The sequence below is a fragment of the Diadema setosum genome, chromosome 15 (assembly GCF_964275005.1).
Source record: "Diadema setosum chromosome 15, eeDiaSeto1, whole genome shotgun sequence".
In the NCBI taxonomy this organism is placed as follows: Eukaryota; Metazoa; Echinodermata; class Echinoidea; order Diadematoida; family Diadematidae; genus Diadema; species Diadema setosum.
Genome location: NC_092699.1, coordinates 19,425,345 through 19,446,201, shown reverse-complemented (window position 1 = coordinate 19,446,201; position 20,857 = coordinate 19,425,345). Strand labels below are relative to the sequence as shown.

The 20,857-nt window shown below is 38.5% G+C and overlaps 1 protein-coding gene across 5 annotated transcripts in view; it reads right to left on the bottom strand.

The window, feature by feature from the left end:
* The window catches only part of LOC140239285 (rap1 GTPase-activating protein 1-like), a 289,478-nt gene that overhangs the window by 30,526 nt on the left and 238,095 nt on the right, over nt 1–20,857 (bottom strand). The window contains exon 1 of one of the 5 annotated variants that reach the window (XM_072319163.1): nt 141–2,045. The exons of the other annotated variants lie outside the window; for them this stretch is intronic. Coding sequence (XP_072175264.1) covers nt 141–193 — 53 coding nt within the window. The 5' untranslated portion in view covers nt 194–2,045. Of the gene's footprint in view, nt 1–140; nt 2,046–20,857 lie in introns of those variants that run through there. 5 annotated transcript variants of the gene reach the window in all.

Here is a 20,857-nt window from a genome sequence, read left to right as displayed (position 1 = left end):
CTGAGTTGCTGATGATCTGCTGAACCTACAGCTTCACGTTCATGATTGGTTATGTTTCTGTAATCTCATTGACATTCTGTCAAGATGCCAAAAACACGCCTAAAAAAGAAACCCAGGTATTCATAACAATTGATGCCTACCTTCTCCTGAGAGAAAACCTCCGTCCAGGCATTGCTGCTATTACAGGTGGCATTTTGTCAGAACTGTTGCTAACGCTAGATACTCAAAATGTCCAAACAGTACTTTTTGAAGGTCCTGGAAAAGTATGGAGTATCTCTTGCGATAATATCATACACTCTGCAGACAAAAAATGTTGAAACTTTTTCCCACACTAACAGCTCTTCTTATTCCCAGCCAAAGCAGGTTAGATATAGTCCAGAGCAGAGATTCACTGTGTACAATCCTCATTTGCAGTCGGAACCAGTGATTAGGCCGAGTACAGAGAGACCGCAGCTACGGCACTCTCCCAGACACTCGGCTTTAGGCAAAGTCCAGATCTGGCACAAGCATTAATCCAGTCAGAGCGGTTCTTGGCAAACAAATATTATTCAGTTATGACCAAGGGTGAGTAAAGAAAAATAATTGCAAATGCAGATGACCACAGCAGACAATTTCCCCGTCCTTTGCTTTTGCTTTGCCTGATTGTAAACAAGGGGAAGAGTGTTGCTGTCGGCAGATATGAGTTTCCTGCACGGAAGATGAATGACACTCATGCAGCAGGGATTAAACTCAACTGATGAGGTGATACATCTTGGCTCAAATTTAGACCGTGATTCAGGTGAAGACAGAGCGAGCGATGGATGATCATTCAGGCGCAGGGAGATTTTGGGGCAGAGAATATTTCATGGATGAATCGAGAGATGGCGGGTGACTGGACCGGGTCAGGAACAAATTCCGATGAGCTGCAGAATCGCTACTTGGGGCCACGTTGGTTTGTGCGATGCATCCACAAGCTGCTGCATGGGTTCCCCATCAGGAGCGGCCCTAGTGATGGGTAAGGATGCTCCTGTCTCAATGACATGAATGAATTATGAACCAACATTTGCGAAATCCACAGCAATTATCATCTGTGATTGCCTGCCATCAATTTGAGAGACGAGGATGGGGAAAACAGATGACTTCCGGAGACAAAGACTCCTCTGTTCCTGACGACAAACCCACAAGGTAAACTTTCTCCAGATTGATGAGACACTGTTGACTGGACTGGACTGTTCACCAGCTTTTCTCCTTGCTCTTCAGGTCACACGACGTAGCACAAAAATCCCACGGAAAATTAAATCAACAAGAAAATGGTCTCAAAGTTGACCACTCTCTCATTTGTCGAGTTTTGAACAAAAAAATGTAGGCATGAAGAAATCAGAGATTAACTCCATCCACATTCAGTATGGACAAAAGCAGCATCAAACAAAGTCCTCCCCATTCCCTGTTTGGTGAGTGAAGACCGTCCCGCCTTTCACTGGAATAGAGTGAGAGCTGTGGAAGGGGAGCCCGAGATTTTATATGACGCCTGCCTGGTCTGGTCTGGTGCGCTCCAGTGACTGCATTGACTACAAGGAAATCTCTTCCTGGCAGGAAAAGAAAACAACGCTAGTAGGAAAACTCGACTCCGGATCTGCCAAATAGTGACCTCATACCTACGTCCTCATATGTCAGAGATACTCCAGTCTCAGTGCTAGGAGACAGTCTTGATAAACTTCCCCTCATATATTCGCCTACAAACTCCAAAATGTGAAAGCTGCTGCCACTCTCTTCAAAGGAATGTTGCTGCAAAACATAAACACAGTTTGCTCCAAGTGCACCTCACAAGGGAACAAAAAAAGTTCAATATCTTTCCCCATCCACCAAAAGCAAGTGCAGGACCAGGCTAATTCCACAGTTCTGTTGGATAGTCAAAATCTGGTTTACCCCAGCCAATATCTTTCTCCCTTGCTTCCGTTTGCCACCTTCTAACACAAGGAAAGTTGTATTTTGGACTCTAGGTAAGGACTGTTTTGAAGATTTAGCATGTAGGCTAGTCCACAAACTTTTAATATCTGAAAGACCACAACAGTGAGAGCTGTATCATAAGTTCCAATCTGAACTTCATTCCCCCCACCCTTGATAAAAATGATACACAGAGAAACACACACAAGAACACACACACACACACACACACACATCTGAACACCATACATGTATGCGCTGGCACTGGCAGGAAGGGCTGCCTTATTTCCACCAATCACAGGAGTCGCTGAGTGACTTCCTCTCCAAACATTGTACCTGCCCCATCCCATGGTAGGGGGAGCTCTTCAAACTAATCAGATTATTCCCTGATTAGAGATAGTAAGTATGTTCTTGTGACTGATGGGATGTAAGGGGGAGAGAGAGAGAGAGAGAGAGATAGTGTGTGTGTGTGTGTGTGTGTATGTTTGTTTGTGATAGTCTTTGATGTCTGTCCGTGCCCAAGCCCAATTTACTAATTAAAATAAAACTACCATATCTCCCTCTAATCTTGGACAGAAAAACTACATCACAAAATGTAACACTGTAACTTCACATGTAATATCTCATACTCTGCTTTAAGCATGAACGTGGCAGTCCATTCACGTGCAATAAATAAGACTATGAATTCACTGTAGAAATGCAGTCCAAAAGCATACATTTATTATTCTGAAACATCTAAGTGAATGGAATACAATTCAAACTTCAATATCATAAGCAATAAATGTTCAATACCATCACAGGCACTCTGCATACATCTGTAAGTTATATTACATACATCATTTAAATTGATTCAATATATTTTCTTCTCTATATGTTTGAAAACAAATTTAGCCTTCTGATTTCACTAAAATGAATTCATTTCTCTTTAATGACTATTTTTCTTAATTTAACTGCCTTTCCATTGCAAATGTGCTAAAGCCCCCTCATCTATAAATAGGGCAATACACAAACCTGCTGATCACATGCTTTAAATTTGCACTTATTAAAAAAATTGAGAACTAGACTAGAAGAAATGACTGATCTTCATGAAAACTCAATAAACTTCCACACAGTATATAACTGTCCAACTATTTCATAGAGTTCATGCAAACATTTTTGAAGAAGGCATTCAACGCATTCAACACATTTGGTCATAAAATGCTGAGCTTGATTTAATCATCAGCTTGTCTGGAAAATTTCCTTCCATGACAATGAACCCCAATGGCAGAATAAAAACCCATACTGGGATATGAGACTGGTTACAATGCTCCCCCACACTCTCTCACCCACCATGGGGGAAATTCTTCACACTACAATGCCCCTCCTATGAAGCATACTTATATCCTGGCTAAAGCGCAGACAGCAAATTTAGGCAAATATTGAATCAAGAGGCACTCTTTACCTCATTAAAACTCCAGATGGGTCAACATACCAAAAATGGCAGTCGCTTTTAGCGCAATGAGGCCACCAACCCCGAGATTGGATTGTAACTCTAAAGCAAATCATTTGGGAAACAAATTAACATTTTATCATAGTCATTTTTCCTTTCCTCCTGAAGTATGATTCTCATTCTTTTTTTTTTTTTTTTTGGGGGGGGGGAGGGATATAGACTGTTATCAAAACTGCTCATCGACAGAGCATGTACTAGCAAAACTTAAAAAAAAAAATAAAAAAATAAATATCTTCAGATTAATTTTTTTGTTGGCATGCCAAAATGTGCTGAATATCAAAGCTAAAAAATGCCTCAAAGATGTTTTTGTGTGGTCATAGGCCCAAACATAATAGCCAACTGCGGGGTCCACTATTGTTTTGTGCATAAGAAGCCAATAAAGTCATATTTTCTAAAAGAAGTATGTACTCAGGTCATTCACGTAATTCTTGTTTAGAAACTGTTAATTGATTCCTCTACTGTAAAAGTGAAAATTTTCGCGGTGTTAAAATTTTCGCACATTTCATGCAACCCGAAGCTAGTGCGAAAATAAAAGCACGTGAATATTTTTGCGCGCCATATGTTTCCGTAGTTGATATTTTGATTCCACGGAATTAAAAACATGCAAAACTCTTCTTACCTGGCCAAGTACGAAAAATTAGTCATGCGAAAATATCCACTTTTACAATATCATGTTCTTTTGGTTCCTTTAATTACTAAATCTATGAGGTCTAAAAACAACAGTCATCAGTGTTAGATGACCTAATCACATATCATTAAATAATCATAAAGGATGAATTATCAACTCTAATCCCCCCCCCCCCCTCACGGCATCAAATCCTACAATCAAATCAGTTAAGTGCTCTGAATAGTATGAACCATTGTCTACTTTAAGCTTTCAATTAAGGCTATTGAAAATGAAAGTAATTACTTGAGCAAACTCAGCAAACAATAAGCTGACAGGTTTCACCATTACAATGAAGATTTCACTGGATCTGCCCTCCTCGTGGTATAGGGTCATTCTGACTTGGAGAGGTGTGGATTCACAAAGCAATTTTGAATCTTCCGAATGGATAATTTTTGTTGGAAATAACTTTTCTGCGGCAACAAGAGAAAGAAGAAGAAAATGAGTCGGGTGGAGCCTTCCCTTCCTCAATTATTGGACTCTTTCTATTGAAACAACGAAACACTTCCTGTGAACCTTTGGCCTCTTTGCCCCCCTCCCACGGTCAGTGGGCATTGCCCCCTCTCTAGCCTCAACTCAAGACTCTTTCCAGCCTATCAGATAATTCACAAGGAGATTGTAACAAAATAGGCAATGTCATGTTTATTTTAACATATACCTCTGTTACATATACAAGCAAGCTTCAGGGCATCATGGCTTATAATTATGGCCGATCCATGACAAAATTTGAACATATGCAGCCAGAGCATTTCACATTGCATGTTTCTATTTTTGGTGTGTTCTATCTCAAGAGTGTAGGTGTGGGATTTTGGTAAGTTGAAGGGGAATAACAAAATAGTTGTATTTTCTACTCCTATCTTATCTCTATGCTACGAAGCTATTGGGCACGATATTTGATGAGGCTGGTACAAAATCCTGCTCGTAGCACAATGATGAATCTTGTTTCTTTGATTAACAAAAAAAAAAATCTAAAAACTGAAGACAGAAAATGCACAACATCCATTTTCCACAGGTGGAACTGGACTTCATCAATATCACAATTTCACCATTAACTGATCTGCTGAGTAAAGCAGATATGGCTATTATGACTCAAACATTTCATTTCAGAAATATTTTTATGGGCCATTTAGGGAATGTACACACTGGGCTAGAACTCGGCACCATGCTTTATCATGCCCCCCCCAAAAAAAATCAAAAAAAAAAATCTGAGATTTACAACTATGTCTTGCATGTTTGGATAATATTCTTATTCTTTAGAATGCATCATACATACTTCTTGATAGAGCTGATATGCACAATTTAATACACCTATCCAGAACCAGCTACTGTCGTCAGATAGAGTGTGTTAGAGCATGAATCTACAGTAGGTCCATGGTTAGACCAAGATAAATTGTTACCAAGTTTAATTAGAACTCCTTGACCAAGGCTACAAATCCTACACACAGACAATACTATTAAAACTGTGCAAACCTCTCCTTTGTCTTAATTCATGCAGCAGTCTTGACTTATCTATCTCCCCAAATGCTACTGATTACATAACACTAATTATCATTTGAACCCAAATTTTCCAGTTAATTTCCAGTGAATACACTTTTATAGACGAATTCCATTCTGCATCATTATCAGTTTGTAACTGGTCCCAAACTAACTGTTTTATAACATTCTGCAAAGATTCTACACTGTGCATCTGATGAAGAGAGAATTCGCATGAGAGATCTGAGATAACTGATGGAAAGAATGAAAAAAAAAATGATAAAAATATTTAGGTCCTGGATGGCACTAAAAAGGTGAACTTAAACAAACATTCCTCATTATTTCCTTACACATATTTTGTTACCTTATTGAAACATCAAGCATCATTACACCCCTTGAGTACTGTAAAACGAGGAATGTTCGCGTGCATTTTAATTTCGCGAATTTTGGGAGCGCCAAGATTTGCGAAATTAAAATGCATGCGAAATTTCTTGTCTACACTATATGCATTGAACGCCAGTGGCAATTCGCAAAAATTTCATGCCACGAAAAAGGCTGTTGGCTCCAATTTGCGAAAATTTCGTGCCGCGAATATATCATGTTTTACAGTACTTCTCTCGTTCAGACAGTTCCCCATCTTTGTGCAAGCACTTACAGATTTATCACTTTTTTTGTGAGATATATGCAATATAAATATGGTTTATTATCATTGTTAGCACACCCAAGGGGATGTCATTACGACTTAATGCTTGAAAATAAAAGTAGATAAATCACACACATCATGTCTAGAGTGTGAATTTGCAATGCTTTGGTCTCGTACTGTTCTGCTTTGTACTGGTTAATGGCAAATCGACTAGGATGCATAGGACGCTCTATACATATCAAAATATTACTCTAGTCTCAGTTTTGACCAAAAATGAAAAATAGCATAAAATTTGTGGGGAAAAAAATCAAGATATAGTAAAGATACACAAACAGGCCTATACAACATCACTATTTTCATTCAGAAAGTATCTACTGCAGCTACAGTAGCTACAGTTACACTTTCACAGTTGCACAGTTACATACAGCAACAAAAAGTTGCTACCTTTAATCTGATTCAAATAACATGTTATACAAAAAAATGATGTTTATAAGGAATAATACTATGCAATATTGCCAGAGCATATCATACCTGATACAATGATTGTAACAACACTTTAATTCCAATGGGCACTTCTTGAAGACACATAGTCATATGCCTACAATCTGTCTGTATGAAACATACACTGACAACATATTTTGCTGAGAGAGCTGACAATCTTGAGCTACAGAAGGAGACTTTTTGACCGACAAGGTCCCTGCACTTTGTTTTTTCCATCTGGTCTCTGTCTCCCTTGAACCAGGAAATGTTTAGGGCCAAGACAATTACTAGTGAATTCCTCATGGGTATGATACATTAGGAGATAAGTCTTTCTGTCTCTTACTCATCCCTAGTGTCTTATTCTTGGTGTCTTTTTGTTTCCTGCAGTGGCTATGAGGAAATACTTGGTTTGTGTTTGGAGTAGAATAGGCATTAGAGAGGAAAAACTAAACATGTGAAAAAAGAAAGAAGGGTTGTTCTATTGAAAAGGACATGCTTGACAGATAAACTTATATGTCACCAAAACATATGTAGTAAAAAAATCAATATTGTTGGAATATCATTTATCTTTGCAATTCAATGAAAATCAAATTTTATTTCCAATAACATTATCTTGAAAGCTATCTAGAAAAATAACTTGCTTGAAATGAAAAGAATAAAATAAAATCAAAAGTCATATGAAAAACATAAAAAGACAAAAAAAATATAGATATTGAGTATTCATTTGCATTGAATATTATGTCAAAACACTCTATCTTTTTATCAACAAATTAAAGGTGGCCCTGTATTTTTTACTTTAGGGAATCCATAGCCTTGTAATTACCGACCGTGATAGGACAGGTCAGTGATCATATAATTTCACTTGGGGCAGTATTTCGCATCTAATAATTCTCACAATAGCTTTACTCCTTAATAAAGTGTTGTGCATGCTCTTCTCAGTTGCCCCATTCACACTCACAGTGAAATACTGTGGTATTTCAGGCAATATTTTGTTATGTGAATGTCAATACACCACAAAATAACCGCAGTATTTAGGGTGGTAATTCAAATGTTGCATGAAATATGCATGCCAGCTTTGAGTATGAATTGTCTCACAAAATACTATCCACCACACTGCTCTGTATTTTTCATGTGACCTGACATCCCCCCACACGATATGCATACATGCATACGTGCAGTGCTTACCTCAGAGAGGTATACTTTCAGGAAAAAAATACCACAGTATTACGTGAATGAGAACGGTATCAACTGAAATACCACAGTATGTATTACCGTGCCATTCGGCCAATAAGAACATTGAAAACAAATTACCAGTATATTCAATACCACGGTAATTCCAATGTGAACGCATCTAGTGTCACATGTGAATCCACCCTTGCCAAAGTGACTTCTCAAAACAACCATCTCTATGTCAACTGGACTGGAACCTTATTGATGTGGGTGATAGGTACAGTGGTTGAAAGTAGCAGTAAGAGGTGTGAATCTGGGGTGTCTGTGGTGTATATGGGATTCACCACTACTAAGAAAGGTCCTACACAAAACTCTACCACAGGAAATATAAATGCAAGGGAAAAAAATCTGCTTAGCATGATAATATTTTCATGTTATGGGATAATTTCACTATGAACTCCACTAGCTGTATTGATAGAGAATGTCAAATACCCTTCTGATGCTTGGACTGACTCTTCCATCTTCAAAAAGATTACCTTTACTGATACTTGTATGTTAAAATAGATGATGTTGAAGAGACCAAATGTTCAACTGTGAAAAGAAAAATTGTATGTTCTTACATATATCATATCTGAAATAATCTCAAACAGGACGAAAAAAGGAAATAATTTTCATTATCTGACACGATGACATTTAGATGTCCTGAAGGATAATATCAGAAGATGCTATTATTGGTAGATGCTGCACAAGTTATTTTATGAACAGCTCAGGAGGGGAAGCAATACTCTCCTTCCTAGGCCATACAAGTCGAGGGGGGGGGGGGGGGAGGGATCATGCCCAGGCACACTCCTGCAGTTTCTACTTAACTGATACTTGTGCAGCAAACAACAATAGTAATGCCCGAAGAATACTCGCTGAGGGAGACTGAAATGGGAGACCATCTTGATCTCATTTAAAGAGATACAGTATTAGTTGTAATCCTTCAACGTGCTATTTTCTTCCTTGTCCACACCTACACGTATACTGAATGGCAGATAGATGGCTGGAGGGAGTGGACATTATTGAAGAGGACTTGTTTTTTCCATCATTCTTGTCTTTCAATCAAATGACTTTTTCTATTCATCAAGCCTACAAGATCCACCTTGTTTAGCCTACAAGGAGAAAGTTGATCAAATAGGTGTTATGAATGTATGCATGGTTCTACATTGTATATCTCACTCCTCTATTCTCTCTAACTTTCCTTCTTTTCTGGTTACCAGTAAACATAAATAAAACAATAAAAAGCAACTGAATATCCTTGTGTAACCACATGTGGATGCTAAGGCACAGGTAAATACCAACAATCAATAGGAAAGTGTGGAAACCCTGAAATTCTCCATTATGTCACCGCATGCCTCTCATGCCTCTCTCTAAAAAAAAATCTACGAATCAAAGGTCCTGTTTACCTTTAAGAAGCAGTGATTAGAAAATGCTCCAAGATATCACATTTGATGCATATGTGTAGGTCAGTTGTATCACAAAGCATCCTACCATATAAGAATTTCACAATAAAGCCTAAAATATAAGGAGATATCACTATTTTTCCCCAATAAACCATAACTGTAGACGGTTTAGTCTGGAAACGTTTTTATTATAACTATTGTTCACATTTTGAATATTTCACAATACTTAACATCGAATATACTGATTTTGTTGTTGTTGAAATTTTTACATTGGTTGTTTCTATCCCTAACTCACATATTTAAGAACTATTTTGAAGCACTAGTGCTGGGTTTTTGTTTCATCTGCAAATAGTAAATTATGCCTTTAAGCTAGTTCTGCAAATATACGACAGAGAACATTGACAAAAAATGAAAGCACAAAATGCACAATCACAAGTGGAATGATGAACTTGGAGAAAAAAATAAAGAAATAAAAATGATTACTTACAAAATTATGGGGCTAAATAGGAAAGGGGGGGGGGGGGCAGGTAACAAAAGAATTATAGTATTTTGTACACATATAGAATTGGATAATGCCAGTGTCATAACAGGAACAAAGTTGGTGAAATCAGTGGGTGATTACACACATACATCACTGACTAAAATACTCTGTATAATCTGTGCGGCCAGATGATAAAAGAATAATCAGTTGCAGGATAGATAATTGTTCTGATTTTCTCAACCACCCAGCTAGCTGTTGTATGTTGCCAAATTGTTGTCATTACATCATTAGCACGGTGTAGAATATGAATAGCAGCTGTTGGTCTCCTAAAACAATATTGAAGAAAAAAGTATGAATCACAATAAAAAGTAAAGAAATGAAAAAATACCCGCAAATGACCTACAAATAAATTAAAAAGAAAATCCATGATTACTGTATTTCCTGTTGGATAAGATCACACAAGTCTTCCATATCGCAAACACAGTAAATATTATGTGGAAGTAATCTACAGTGCAGACACATACAATTCTTACCAAGACTGTCAACAAACATGCTGAATGAAAAAAAAAAAAAGCATTTGGTTTGTATGCTACTGGACCAAAAACAAAAACAAAAAACATATCCTTAAGAGTAAGGAACATGATACAGCCAGATTTTCAGCACAACAGAGTATGTCCGTGTTTGGTGGTTGATGTACCACTTCCACAACCTACATTACCTGGATTGATTTCTGTGTTTTGCTCTCCTTACACTCACTTCGGTAGAAAGCCATTTCCTTTTTTTTTTTCTTCTTCTTTTCACCTGTTATTCCAATGACCATACTTCCTTGACACATTTCTACCTTTCTTCCTGCCTACTTCTTTTTCACTCATCATCATATCAGTCAAGATATTGGTGAACTATTGAGACATAAGCATGTTATTTGACAAGTTTGGGGACAGCAAAATTCTCATCCATAATAGATATTATACAGCTCTTCTCCAAATTTTTCTCATTACCTGGAACATGAAGTGATTATAAACCTCAAGAAATTATTTGACTACTTTATATATACTTGTCTGTTTGTTTTCATTTTAGTTGCAGCTATACTCATAGTATTAAGTAAATTGGATAATGAAGCACTCCCATGTATAATTTGGCTCTCTAAATAAGAAAGAAACCAAAAGAAAAAGTAAACATCAAGTTGGTAATAAAAAAAATAAAATAAACAGAGATAGATGGATAGATGTATCAAATAATATGTAAGGAAGTAAATGAATTTATTAGTGGAAAAAATGAGCATAGAAAATGGGATTCCATCAAAATAAATGAATGAATAAATCAATAGATAAATCAAGAACGTATAAATGGGTAAGTTGAATAATCAGTAAAATTAAAACACGATAAGCCTTACAGTGGAATTCTGCTGGATATTTTCATAGTGTGCATATATACAAATATATTACCATCTCCATGCCTTTAACTCTCCACTCCTCTCTATATTCACATTACTTATTATGTGCATTCATGGCTTGCTATTCTCATGCCATACTGCACGGGAACGGGGTGACTATTCATTAGCACTAATTCACTTACAAATTGACTGACAGGATGTGAGTAGGCTTGAAATCCAGTCCCTTCATTCAAAGCAATCCAGTACCCTCGTGCACTACTTGTTCACTTACATGCACCTCAATCAGTCAGCATTCATCAAAGGGGGAAGCAACCTGAGTAATTTGATTTTTCACTTTCAACCCCTGATTTTGTTTCTATTCATCAGGAAAAAAAAAATGTTTTGCATGATCAAAATACATGCACTTGGCAACAAGCATGTAATACCAATGAGGCTCTGAGGGTACTCCAGGTCAAAGTGAAAGCCTCTAGTATACAACATTTTCCTGCCTTCAATGGTCGCTGATCTGCAGCCCCACCCCCTATCTCTCTCTCTATCCTCACACACACATATACACACAACACAAACACATACACATATATACACACAACACAAACACACACACACACATGCAAAAAAAAAAAAAGAAGCAAAATGAAAACAAAACCACCACCACTTTCTGTATTGTGGGTTTGAAAACAACCACACTGGAAATTCTCCTGCAGAACTATTATGGTTTCTATAGCACATCACCAAATGATTACATACAGCTGTAGCATGATAATTGCCAACAATGGCCACATTACAGAAGAACTCCCTTTTGTAAACCCCTCACTCTTGGAGTGAAGAGTGGACATGTTTTGCTGAAAGTGAGATGCAATTTAGAAGTGTATGCCTCAATGAGAGCAGAGGTTTATAAAAGACCACAGTCATAGCTCTGAGAATGATGGTCACCCACTTTGTATGTTCCATGACATGTGCTTGTTAGGCTGTATATCCAGTGGCACTGCATTAAATGGTTTCAGATACAGTACATACATCAAGGGCAATGATTTTACAGTTACAATTTAAAAACATGCTTAAAAGATAACATTTAAGCATGGATGACCTCACAACTTGCCAAGATGCAGATGGGCCTATATAAGATCAAAGGGGAAAGTGTATCTTTTCAGAGAAAATGATGATAACTTGGTAGGGGCCCTGCAGAAGGGATGGGGTGGGGCTGCAGCCCCCCCCCCCCTACTTTTTGGCTGGTCAATAAAATTGGAAAAAGAAAAATACAAAAAAGCCAACATTCATGAATTCCCAAGGATTCCATCCTCCATCCTCCTACCTAGAACATGAAAAACACACAGAAGTAGGCCTACAGCTATGCATAAATAAAACTTCTATCTCAAAGGTCAGAAAGTGTAAACTGAATGTGGCTCTGTTACTTGAGTTTACTAATGGATATATCATCCTTTCCACTAAAAAAAACGGGGGAGATGAGTGCATGTGTTCTATAGTGACAGTGTCCATCTCAACAAAATGGGTATTAATTGCAGAAGAAATATGAGAAACCAAGTAACAGACCTCAAGCATTTAAGAGATTTGCTACTAAGCAACTCTTGAATCACTAAAGATTTCAAGGGGCTTGAGCCTTGAGGTCAATGACTTCTGTTAATGTTTACCTGACCTTGCAAGTAATATCAATTTTCTCATTAATGAATATTGACCAAACTCCTGGTACAATGGCATTCAATTCATCAAGGCCTGTGGCATATCATGAAATATTTAGAATTTACATCAAAAAGTAGTAACTATAGACCTACACAGTATTTGTAAGAAATACAGTGTAGCTAGTAACTCCATATGCACTACAACTAATGGCGTAATTTTCAGGTGATAGTGTATGGTAACAGAAAGCGTTCATGACACATTAATATGAGCAACATGTCCTTGATGGGTTTCATGTTAGTACATCTGTGCCTTCAGTTCGCCGCCATGAGTTGACACTTGCTACATCCAATGAGGCAGCACAGTGAATCATTTCTGGGAAAGAGAGCATTTCGAAATATACATAAGGGTCTCCTGCCACATTCCAGGCCTATATGCAAACTGTATATCAAACCATGTAAAGAATTATCATGAACTTCATGCATACACTGTTTAGCCTGTAAGAATGTTTTGATTCCTCTATAAAAAAGACACACACACAAAAAAATATATTCCTCTCTGAACTGGACAAAGAAGTAGAAAAGTTGAGAAGCCTGGGAAATTCTTGTTCATAACAGAGAGATGGTGGGCCCCCACCAGTCTACACGTATAGGAGGGTTCACACGGGACATGGAGTGAGATTTGGATCATGATCCAAATCTCATTCCCAAACTGCCGTGTGAACACACCTATTGAGATGGTGTGACTCCACCAGTCAACAAGTATGACACTAATGACAGCTTGACAGTCTGTCTAATACAGGGGATACTTCATGGAAATGGGAAAGGGATGAAGAAAATGACAAAATCTGTCACAGAAAGTGGATAAAAAAAGATTGCTTTCTCCTCCAAGATGACCATTTTTTTTTTCTGGAGGAAATAACACTGCAAATTTGAATGCCAAATATCTAAAAAAAAAGGTGAAGTTTATTGATGGTGAAGAGTAACGACTGAGGTGTGTGACTAGTGCCTGCAAAAGGGCACAGCTGGGTGTGTGGGTGTTCCTGCTTTCTTCACTAACTCCTCCTCAGAGCTGCCAATGGGATTCCAGATTTTAAAAATGGCAAAGCGAGCTCTAACCAGATGCTAATCCGACCGGGAATCTCCGGCAGTCGAGCATCGGGACGATTTTTCATCTCCCCTAGCGAAAGGGAATTGACAGATGCCCCTGCTCCTTGCCGCTTGCGGAAGCGATACCCCGACGCGACAAATCTGCTAATGCAGTGTTTTCCCCATGGGGTGGGCGCGTGAAGCTGTGAGATTTGGGAACAAAAATAAAGTCAGATTGTGGGAAAATGTGTAGGATGAATGTCAGATAATGGCAAAATGGGAAAGTGATTGGCTAGAGATATGTGAACATAAGCAGTGTGGGAAATTAGAGACAGGATAGGAAACTTCTATCCACACATAAGAAGCACAAAAAGACATAAATGTACAAGCAACATTCCTTTACCAAAAAAAGTTGATATGTGGTATCATGGCCTAATTTTCACAAATATGAGCTTCAAAATTATACAATGCATGTTGTTTGTTTGTTTTTTTTTCAATTAAAAAAAAAAACTTTGCATTTCCCATTTTTTTTTTCTGTGAATACTGTAACACCAGAAATGTTCAGGTGCATGAAATTTTCGCATGGAGCCAAGATTCGCAAAAGTAAAATGCACGCCAAAGTGTTTGTCTATACAATGCATTGAATGCTAGTGGCAATTCATGAAAGTTTCATACCGTGAATGTTTCAGGTTTGACAGTACTCATTTACACCATGCAGTGAGCACCCTGTGCTTGCTTCGAGTGTACAATGTAGGTGATGTTACGAGTGTATTTCTACCATTAGCCCCAACTCATATCAGCTGATCCTTTAACCTGTTAAGGACGAGTCCCCAGTATATTCGGGCAGGTGTCTATGGGAAATGCATGTTGTAGCAAAATCAGCCCATCCTCAACAGGTTAACTTGTTCCTATTCCTAAATACATAAACTTGTGATAGTTTGTATAATAACAAGGATGTGAATATGGTATTACCACATTTTGGATAGACCCGCACATTACAAACCCATTGATAAACACCCCCCAAGAATGATAGAAAATCTAGGAAATATACCAAAATACTATGAAGTATCAAAAATGGATCACACATTGGAATGTCTTAATTAGTAATTCTTATCAAAGACGCAGTGAAGAAAATATCGGAAAATGTTTGCCATTATTGCATGCAGAAATGATGATTCATATATCACTACATGGATATGGCAAGGACATGATGAGGTACATATGGGGAATATGTGACCTCTACAAGACAAAAGTGGGCCAGACTAATCAACAATGCCAAAACCATGATAAAGCCGCAATACAGATAACAGGTGTCTCTTTGCAAAACGAGCCCGAATCATGATTGACCTAGCCCCTGCTTCATATCAGAGCACGTAATACTCAAATATAGACACATTACCTACGTTGGAAGTCAGGAAGTTTAAAGAGCTCGGGAGGGCCTATCTCACCGGAGGGGAAGTGGCTGTGACTGTCCCAACTTGCCCCAGTTGCAGCGACTCGTGCATCTTGAAAGACTAAAAAATTGCTCAAAATAAAATCTTCCTTTGTGGATGACAGTTCAACACACCGTAAATGATAGAAATACAAAACTGTATGCGTGGATGTGTGAGGATCGCTCTTGTAATCTAGGCTATTACAGTAATGGACTCTACATACTCTTGGAAACATAGATAGCATGACATCTGAAATGATATGTGCACTGTGTGACAGAGTTCGAGCGATACCATGGCCTACTTTTTGAGTGAATGCAAGAAAGTGTGGATCTGAACACCAGAACACCACTAAGCCACTCTTTGGGGTATAGCGACGTCATCACTTGGACACTTCTGCTAGAGATTTAGAGATTCTACACGAAAAACTGACTGTTCGACTGAAAGACTGCCACCTCTGCAGCGGTATGGAGCTATGAATTGCATCACAAAAGGGCACACTGCAGGAGTGGGAAGAAAGAAGGTTGTCATGGTGATGGGGAGCTTTTTTTCCGCCCACATCACCTACATGTGATTAGGAAAGGACACAGACGTTCCTCAACAAGTATGGCACTGGGGGAAAGGGAGAGGGAAAGAGCATACAGGGGACAAACAGTGACAAATATCAAAGTTGAATTAAAAGACAGAAACACAAAGGTTGCCTTGAACACCTTGAGGTAAATTCATAACCCCTGTTGAAATCCACATTATAACACATTCAATAGGTACTTGCCCATTATTTCAGATGAATGCATCTGATTCTGCCAACTAACCAATGAGCATACAAACATCCAAGGTCAACAATATTCATACAAAGCTACATTTACACAAGCAACATTTGATGATGGTCAGTCCACAAATTTGAAAAGCAATCTAAAAGCAATCTTCACTCCTAACTGCTTTGTTGAGTAAATGATTATCATAACAAAATCAGAGAGATTTTGCCAGGTATTTTTTCAGTAAAAGAATTGAATATCATGTTTTATTTGGTATTTGTAGGTACTATAGGAAAGAGAACTAGACAATACCGTATTATGCTCCAACAATCTGTATTTGTGCAAAGATCAGATATAGGAGCACTTCAACCATCATACAGACACACAAGTAAGACAGCAACAGTACATCTCAATCAGCAAACTGCCTTTGACCTTTGACCTACAGCAACTTCATCCCCAGAGACCAATTCATCTTTCCGACATTAAACCCTGCAGATGATCCATCCCCACTCCACCCAGTCCAGAATTTCTTATCATTAGGGCGCATCTGGCATACAGTGGATCTACCTTTGTTAGTTTGTACAAAGTGCACTGCGTCTTCCTCTGATCACTGCAATAAATTGGGATACAGCAAATGTTTATGCCAATAAATACAAACCACAAACACAATTTCCTGTTTCAGTACAAACAGAGATTTTCTGGAAACCTGAAACATATGTCACACTGACCGAGAGTATTCTGGTACTATGCATCTTGCCATGAAACTAGCTTGGAGTACTATCATTTCATTTTTTCTTTTTTTTTATCATCAGTAGAAATTTCAAACTTCCACCAACAATAAAAAGTGAGGCTTAGTTTTTCTGCAATGGCACACCTATCACATCTACTGGCCTTGTGATGTTATTGAGTCATTATTTTCTATAACCCACTTAAAACTGGTGCAAGGCTATCTTGGACCAACATCTACACAGAATACATATTAAAAATGACATACTGAATGATCATCAGTTGATTAATAATGAACACTCCTAACATTCTTGAATTTGAAGACTAATGGTCTTGACTGAACACATGCATATTTCTCAATTCCTCAACAGTCCTTTAATTTCTTGCACGATAAAATATACGTTAGTTGTTATGTAAACACAAGCCTTGTACACACAGGCCGTATACTAGAAGTAGAATGGTAAGAAAATTAACACGGAGTCTGAAGCCCTGTTTTAACAGAGCCTTCAAACTATAGTTACCGCGACAATGTCCGGATAGCATCCAGGTAATTTTTTTTTTTTAATATTTTTTTTTACCCTGCCTGTTAAAATGGTCCCTGCAAAATGTTGCTCAAATGTTGTCGTGGTAACTTCACCCAAATTGTACCCTGGCCAGCTAAGGTATAACTACCCAGACAACCCTTCTATTAGAATGCTCCTGTAGTACCGTAACATTATTTGATACACTCAACACGCAGGCGTGATAGTCCAAACAGAATGATACTGCTTGCCGATCACAAGCATGGATTGTACCCACACCACCTTTGGGCATGAACAGGTAGGTTGCTATGGAAACCTACCTGGAGAAGGTTTTCAGTATGCGTCTGCTGAAATGGTACCCCTTGCTCTCTTCTGGGGTTTTATTGGCCAAGGTGAGGAATTTTGTCTTCTGGACATTGTTGCAATGTTGTTGGGGTTAGGTCTATTAAAACAGGGCTTGACTTTCTCTTGTACCCTAGAAGTATCATGCAATAACACAAAGGTATGTCTCTCTTGTATCTCATATACAAGTGACCCGCTACAACAAAAAGGTCCTAAAGTCACGCACGGTCGAAGCAGTGAAAATCGAGTGTGAAGTCAGAGCATTAAAATTGGTCAAAACTTATGATTTTCTGATTTTGATATATTATTGCAGTCTAACATGTCTTCTATCATCTGTCAAAATTTTGAAGCAAAATGATCAAAGGAAAGATAAAAAAATAGCGTTTTTCTGAGCCATGTTTTTTGGCGTTTCAACGAAGCAGAAACTGGTTCGAAAATTTGGATTGAGCGCCACAGATAGGTTCCGCCCCTAACAACGACCAGAGTGATCTCATTGGTCAGTTTGCTGCTTGCTGCTAACCGAAGCGTGAAGCTCGCACACTGCCCAGTCGACTGGTGCGTGCGCACGGGGTGTGCTATGATCAGCCGCTTCTCACATCCTGGTCACTGATTGGTTGGTGAGGAGACCGCCGACGCTGATGTGCTTGAATGAACTCTTCGGGGGTTGCTAGGGCTTACCTTCTATTGTCCAGAGGTGAAAACTGACTTGCGTGTCCCGTGATCGCGATTACGTCGAAAGGAAGACTTTTAGGGCGCTTTTCTCGAAACAGTGATTTTCCAGACGTCTCGACATGCTCTCTTTTAAACGTCGATATCTCCGCAGCCGATTATCTTTATAAAATGTGTTATATATCAATTTAAAGCAGAAAGATTAGGGGATTATATCATGCAATTTTCAAATAATCGACCTCGCCCGACTTTAGGACCATTTTGTTGTAGCGGGTCACATGTGAATGCAAATAGGCCTATATATTTCTGAAATGCTTTGGTACCATTTTCATCATAAAATGCTTTGGTACCATTTTCATCATAAAATGCTTTGGTACCATTGTCCCCATAGTTTAACAGGTCAGGGACAGTAATCATGAGGATGGTCACTTGTAGGAAAGACAGGATCTCTCCTGACTCTTTGTGAGACACTGGACCCAGTCTGAACACAGCGGTTGCGTTTATCAACTTTCCCATGTTTGAAATGTGTTTCAATACCCACCCTCAAAACACATTTGCAAACGCCTTTCGGATCGCAACAGCATCAAGCTGTTGTACTTATCAACTAAAACTCTGTCATGAGTCAATTGAGAGGCCTTGTCACTGCGCAGCTCCATTGCGCAGTTTGACCAGAGGAGCGAAGATGTGTAGTTGGCAGTAGTTCGCATCACACTTAGGCAGGTCCGATCTTTATACGCATTTCAAAACGACTTTGCATTATCAACTCTATAGAAATTTGTTCTGGCTCAAACACGTTTGTGATCGCACTCTTTTTGGTGTTTCTAATCCCATAATCAAAACACCTTTGCATTTATCAACTGCCCCAAACTCCCTGAAAGTTCTTTGGAAACGTTACTTCTGCACTCTTTCAGAAGTGAGTTGATAAACGCACCCAGTGACAGATACCTGTTGACAATGCGTCAATGTGGAAGAGAGGATGAGACATTGGGACAGGGAGAGACAGTGGGGGGAAACACATGTTACAGTCATCACTAGGAACAGGCTGGGAAACAGGGGCTTGCAAACATGTGCCCAGGCACGTGTACATCAGCTGTGACAGTGCCTTGGCGTGTGCATTCATGCTATCTACCGTGCACGCACACTGAGAGAAGCGTGCGGCACTCCGTGCCATTTACAGTCACATTCTGGCTCTGTGTCCTCTGGTACAGGAAAAATGAGTGGCTTCACAACATAACAAGGGAATTGCTACAGGAAAGACTAGATAAGCTTGTTTTTGTACTTTCTCCACCACATGGAATAAAAATAAAAAGACCAAACAAGGATAAAAGTTGCGGAGTGATTAACTAAAAACTTACAACCCAATTCTTACACTTCACTGCTGACCTGGATCATTAGAGAAGTACCGACCATTACACATGCTGCCTCATACTACAAAGGAATATGAATCTCAAATTACTTGCATTCACCTGAGAGGTGTTAGATGTTCCACAACTTCAGTGAAACTACAATGTACTGTTAGTGCTGAAGTTTTTGTGATCAGATATTTTCATAAATTGCTACTTGTTGGACATTTTCGCTAGTTTCTAAATTTCATGGTTGCAAGGGTCTAGTAATCATTACTTCACCTTTCACAAAATGAATAAGAATGAGTAACAAGCCACAATACTAATATTGAGTATTTTTATATTTTTTTCCCTGTACATAAAAAAGCAGCATGTTTTGCATTCAAAGTACATTAATTATGTACTGTGTACTAGGTGCTACGTTGTTATGATCCACGTAGTAAGCTATACCTGCAGTTATTTCCAATGCTGCATGCAACCCAGTGCTGGCATGGCCCTTATTTTATCTTAATAATTTTTCAAGTGAAATAATATTCTTGTGAATTGTTTTTGCATGTTTTTCTATTTGCAGTTCACAGGCAATTCACCAACTTCACGAAAATGAAACCACTGCGACAATTTTAGGTCATACAGTATCACAAAATTTGGGAATGAAGGGGTAAAACACCCCCAAAATGTTTTGGTTGTAAATACTATCAGCATAGCACCACAGAAATAATGGTCTCAAAGTGGACATTATTTTCCACTTCTACCTGTACTTCAATAACTGTTGTTGTTTTTTTTATATTTTGGGGAAATATATCACCATGCAAAACACCTGAACTGGGTGTTTCAGTCTTCAGGAATTAATGACATAGTACCTGAAGTAGCTGGATATGATCATCCTTTCATGAGTGTATGTGAGCTTGGGTATATCAAGAAAGCATGTTTAAATGCAGGCATTTCATTTTCACATCATGATTCAACAAATGAGTGTCATAAAAGATTTATTCTCTCCATGCACTGGAAACTGTTTGGCATTTCAAAGTGCTGCCCTGAAATCATTTATCTATATTCCATTTTGGATACTTGCTTTGTATGTGCCCTCCATTCAAAGCTGGCATGGATATAGTGTGTGTCTGTGAAAACAGGAGGATTGAAAGAGCATTGAAAACTAAATATTGAAGTAGGTCTACTCATATTTCATCGAA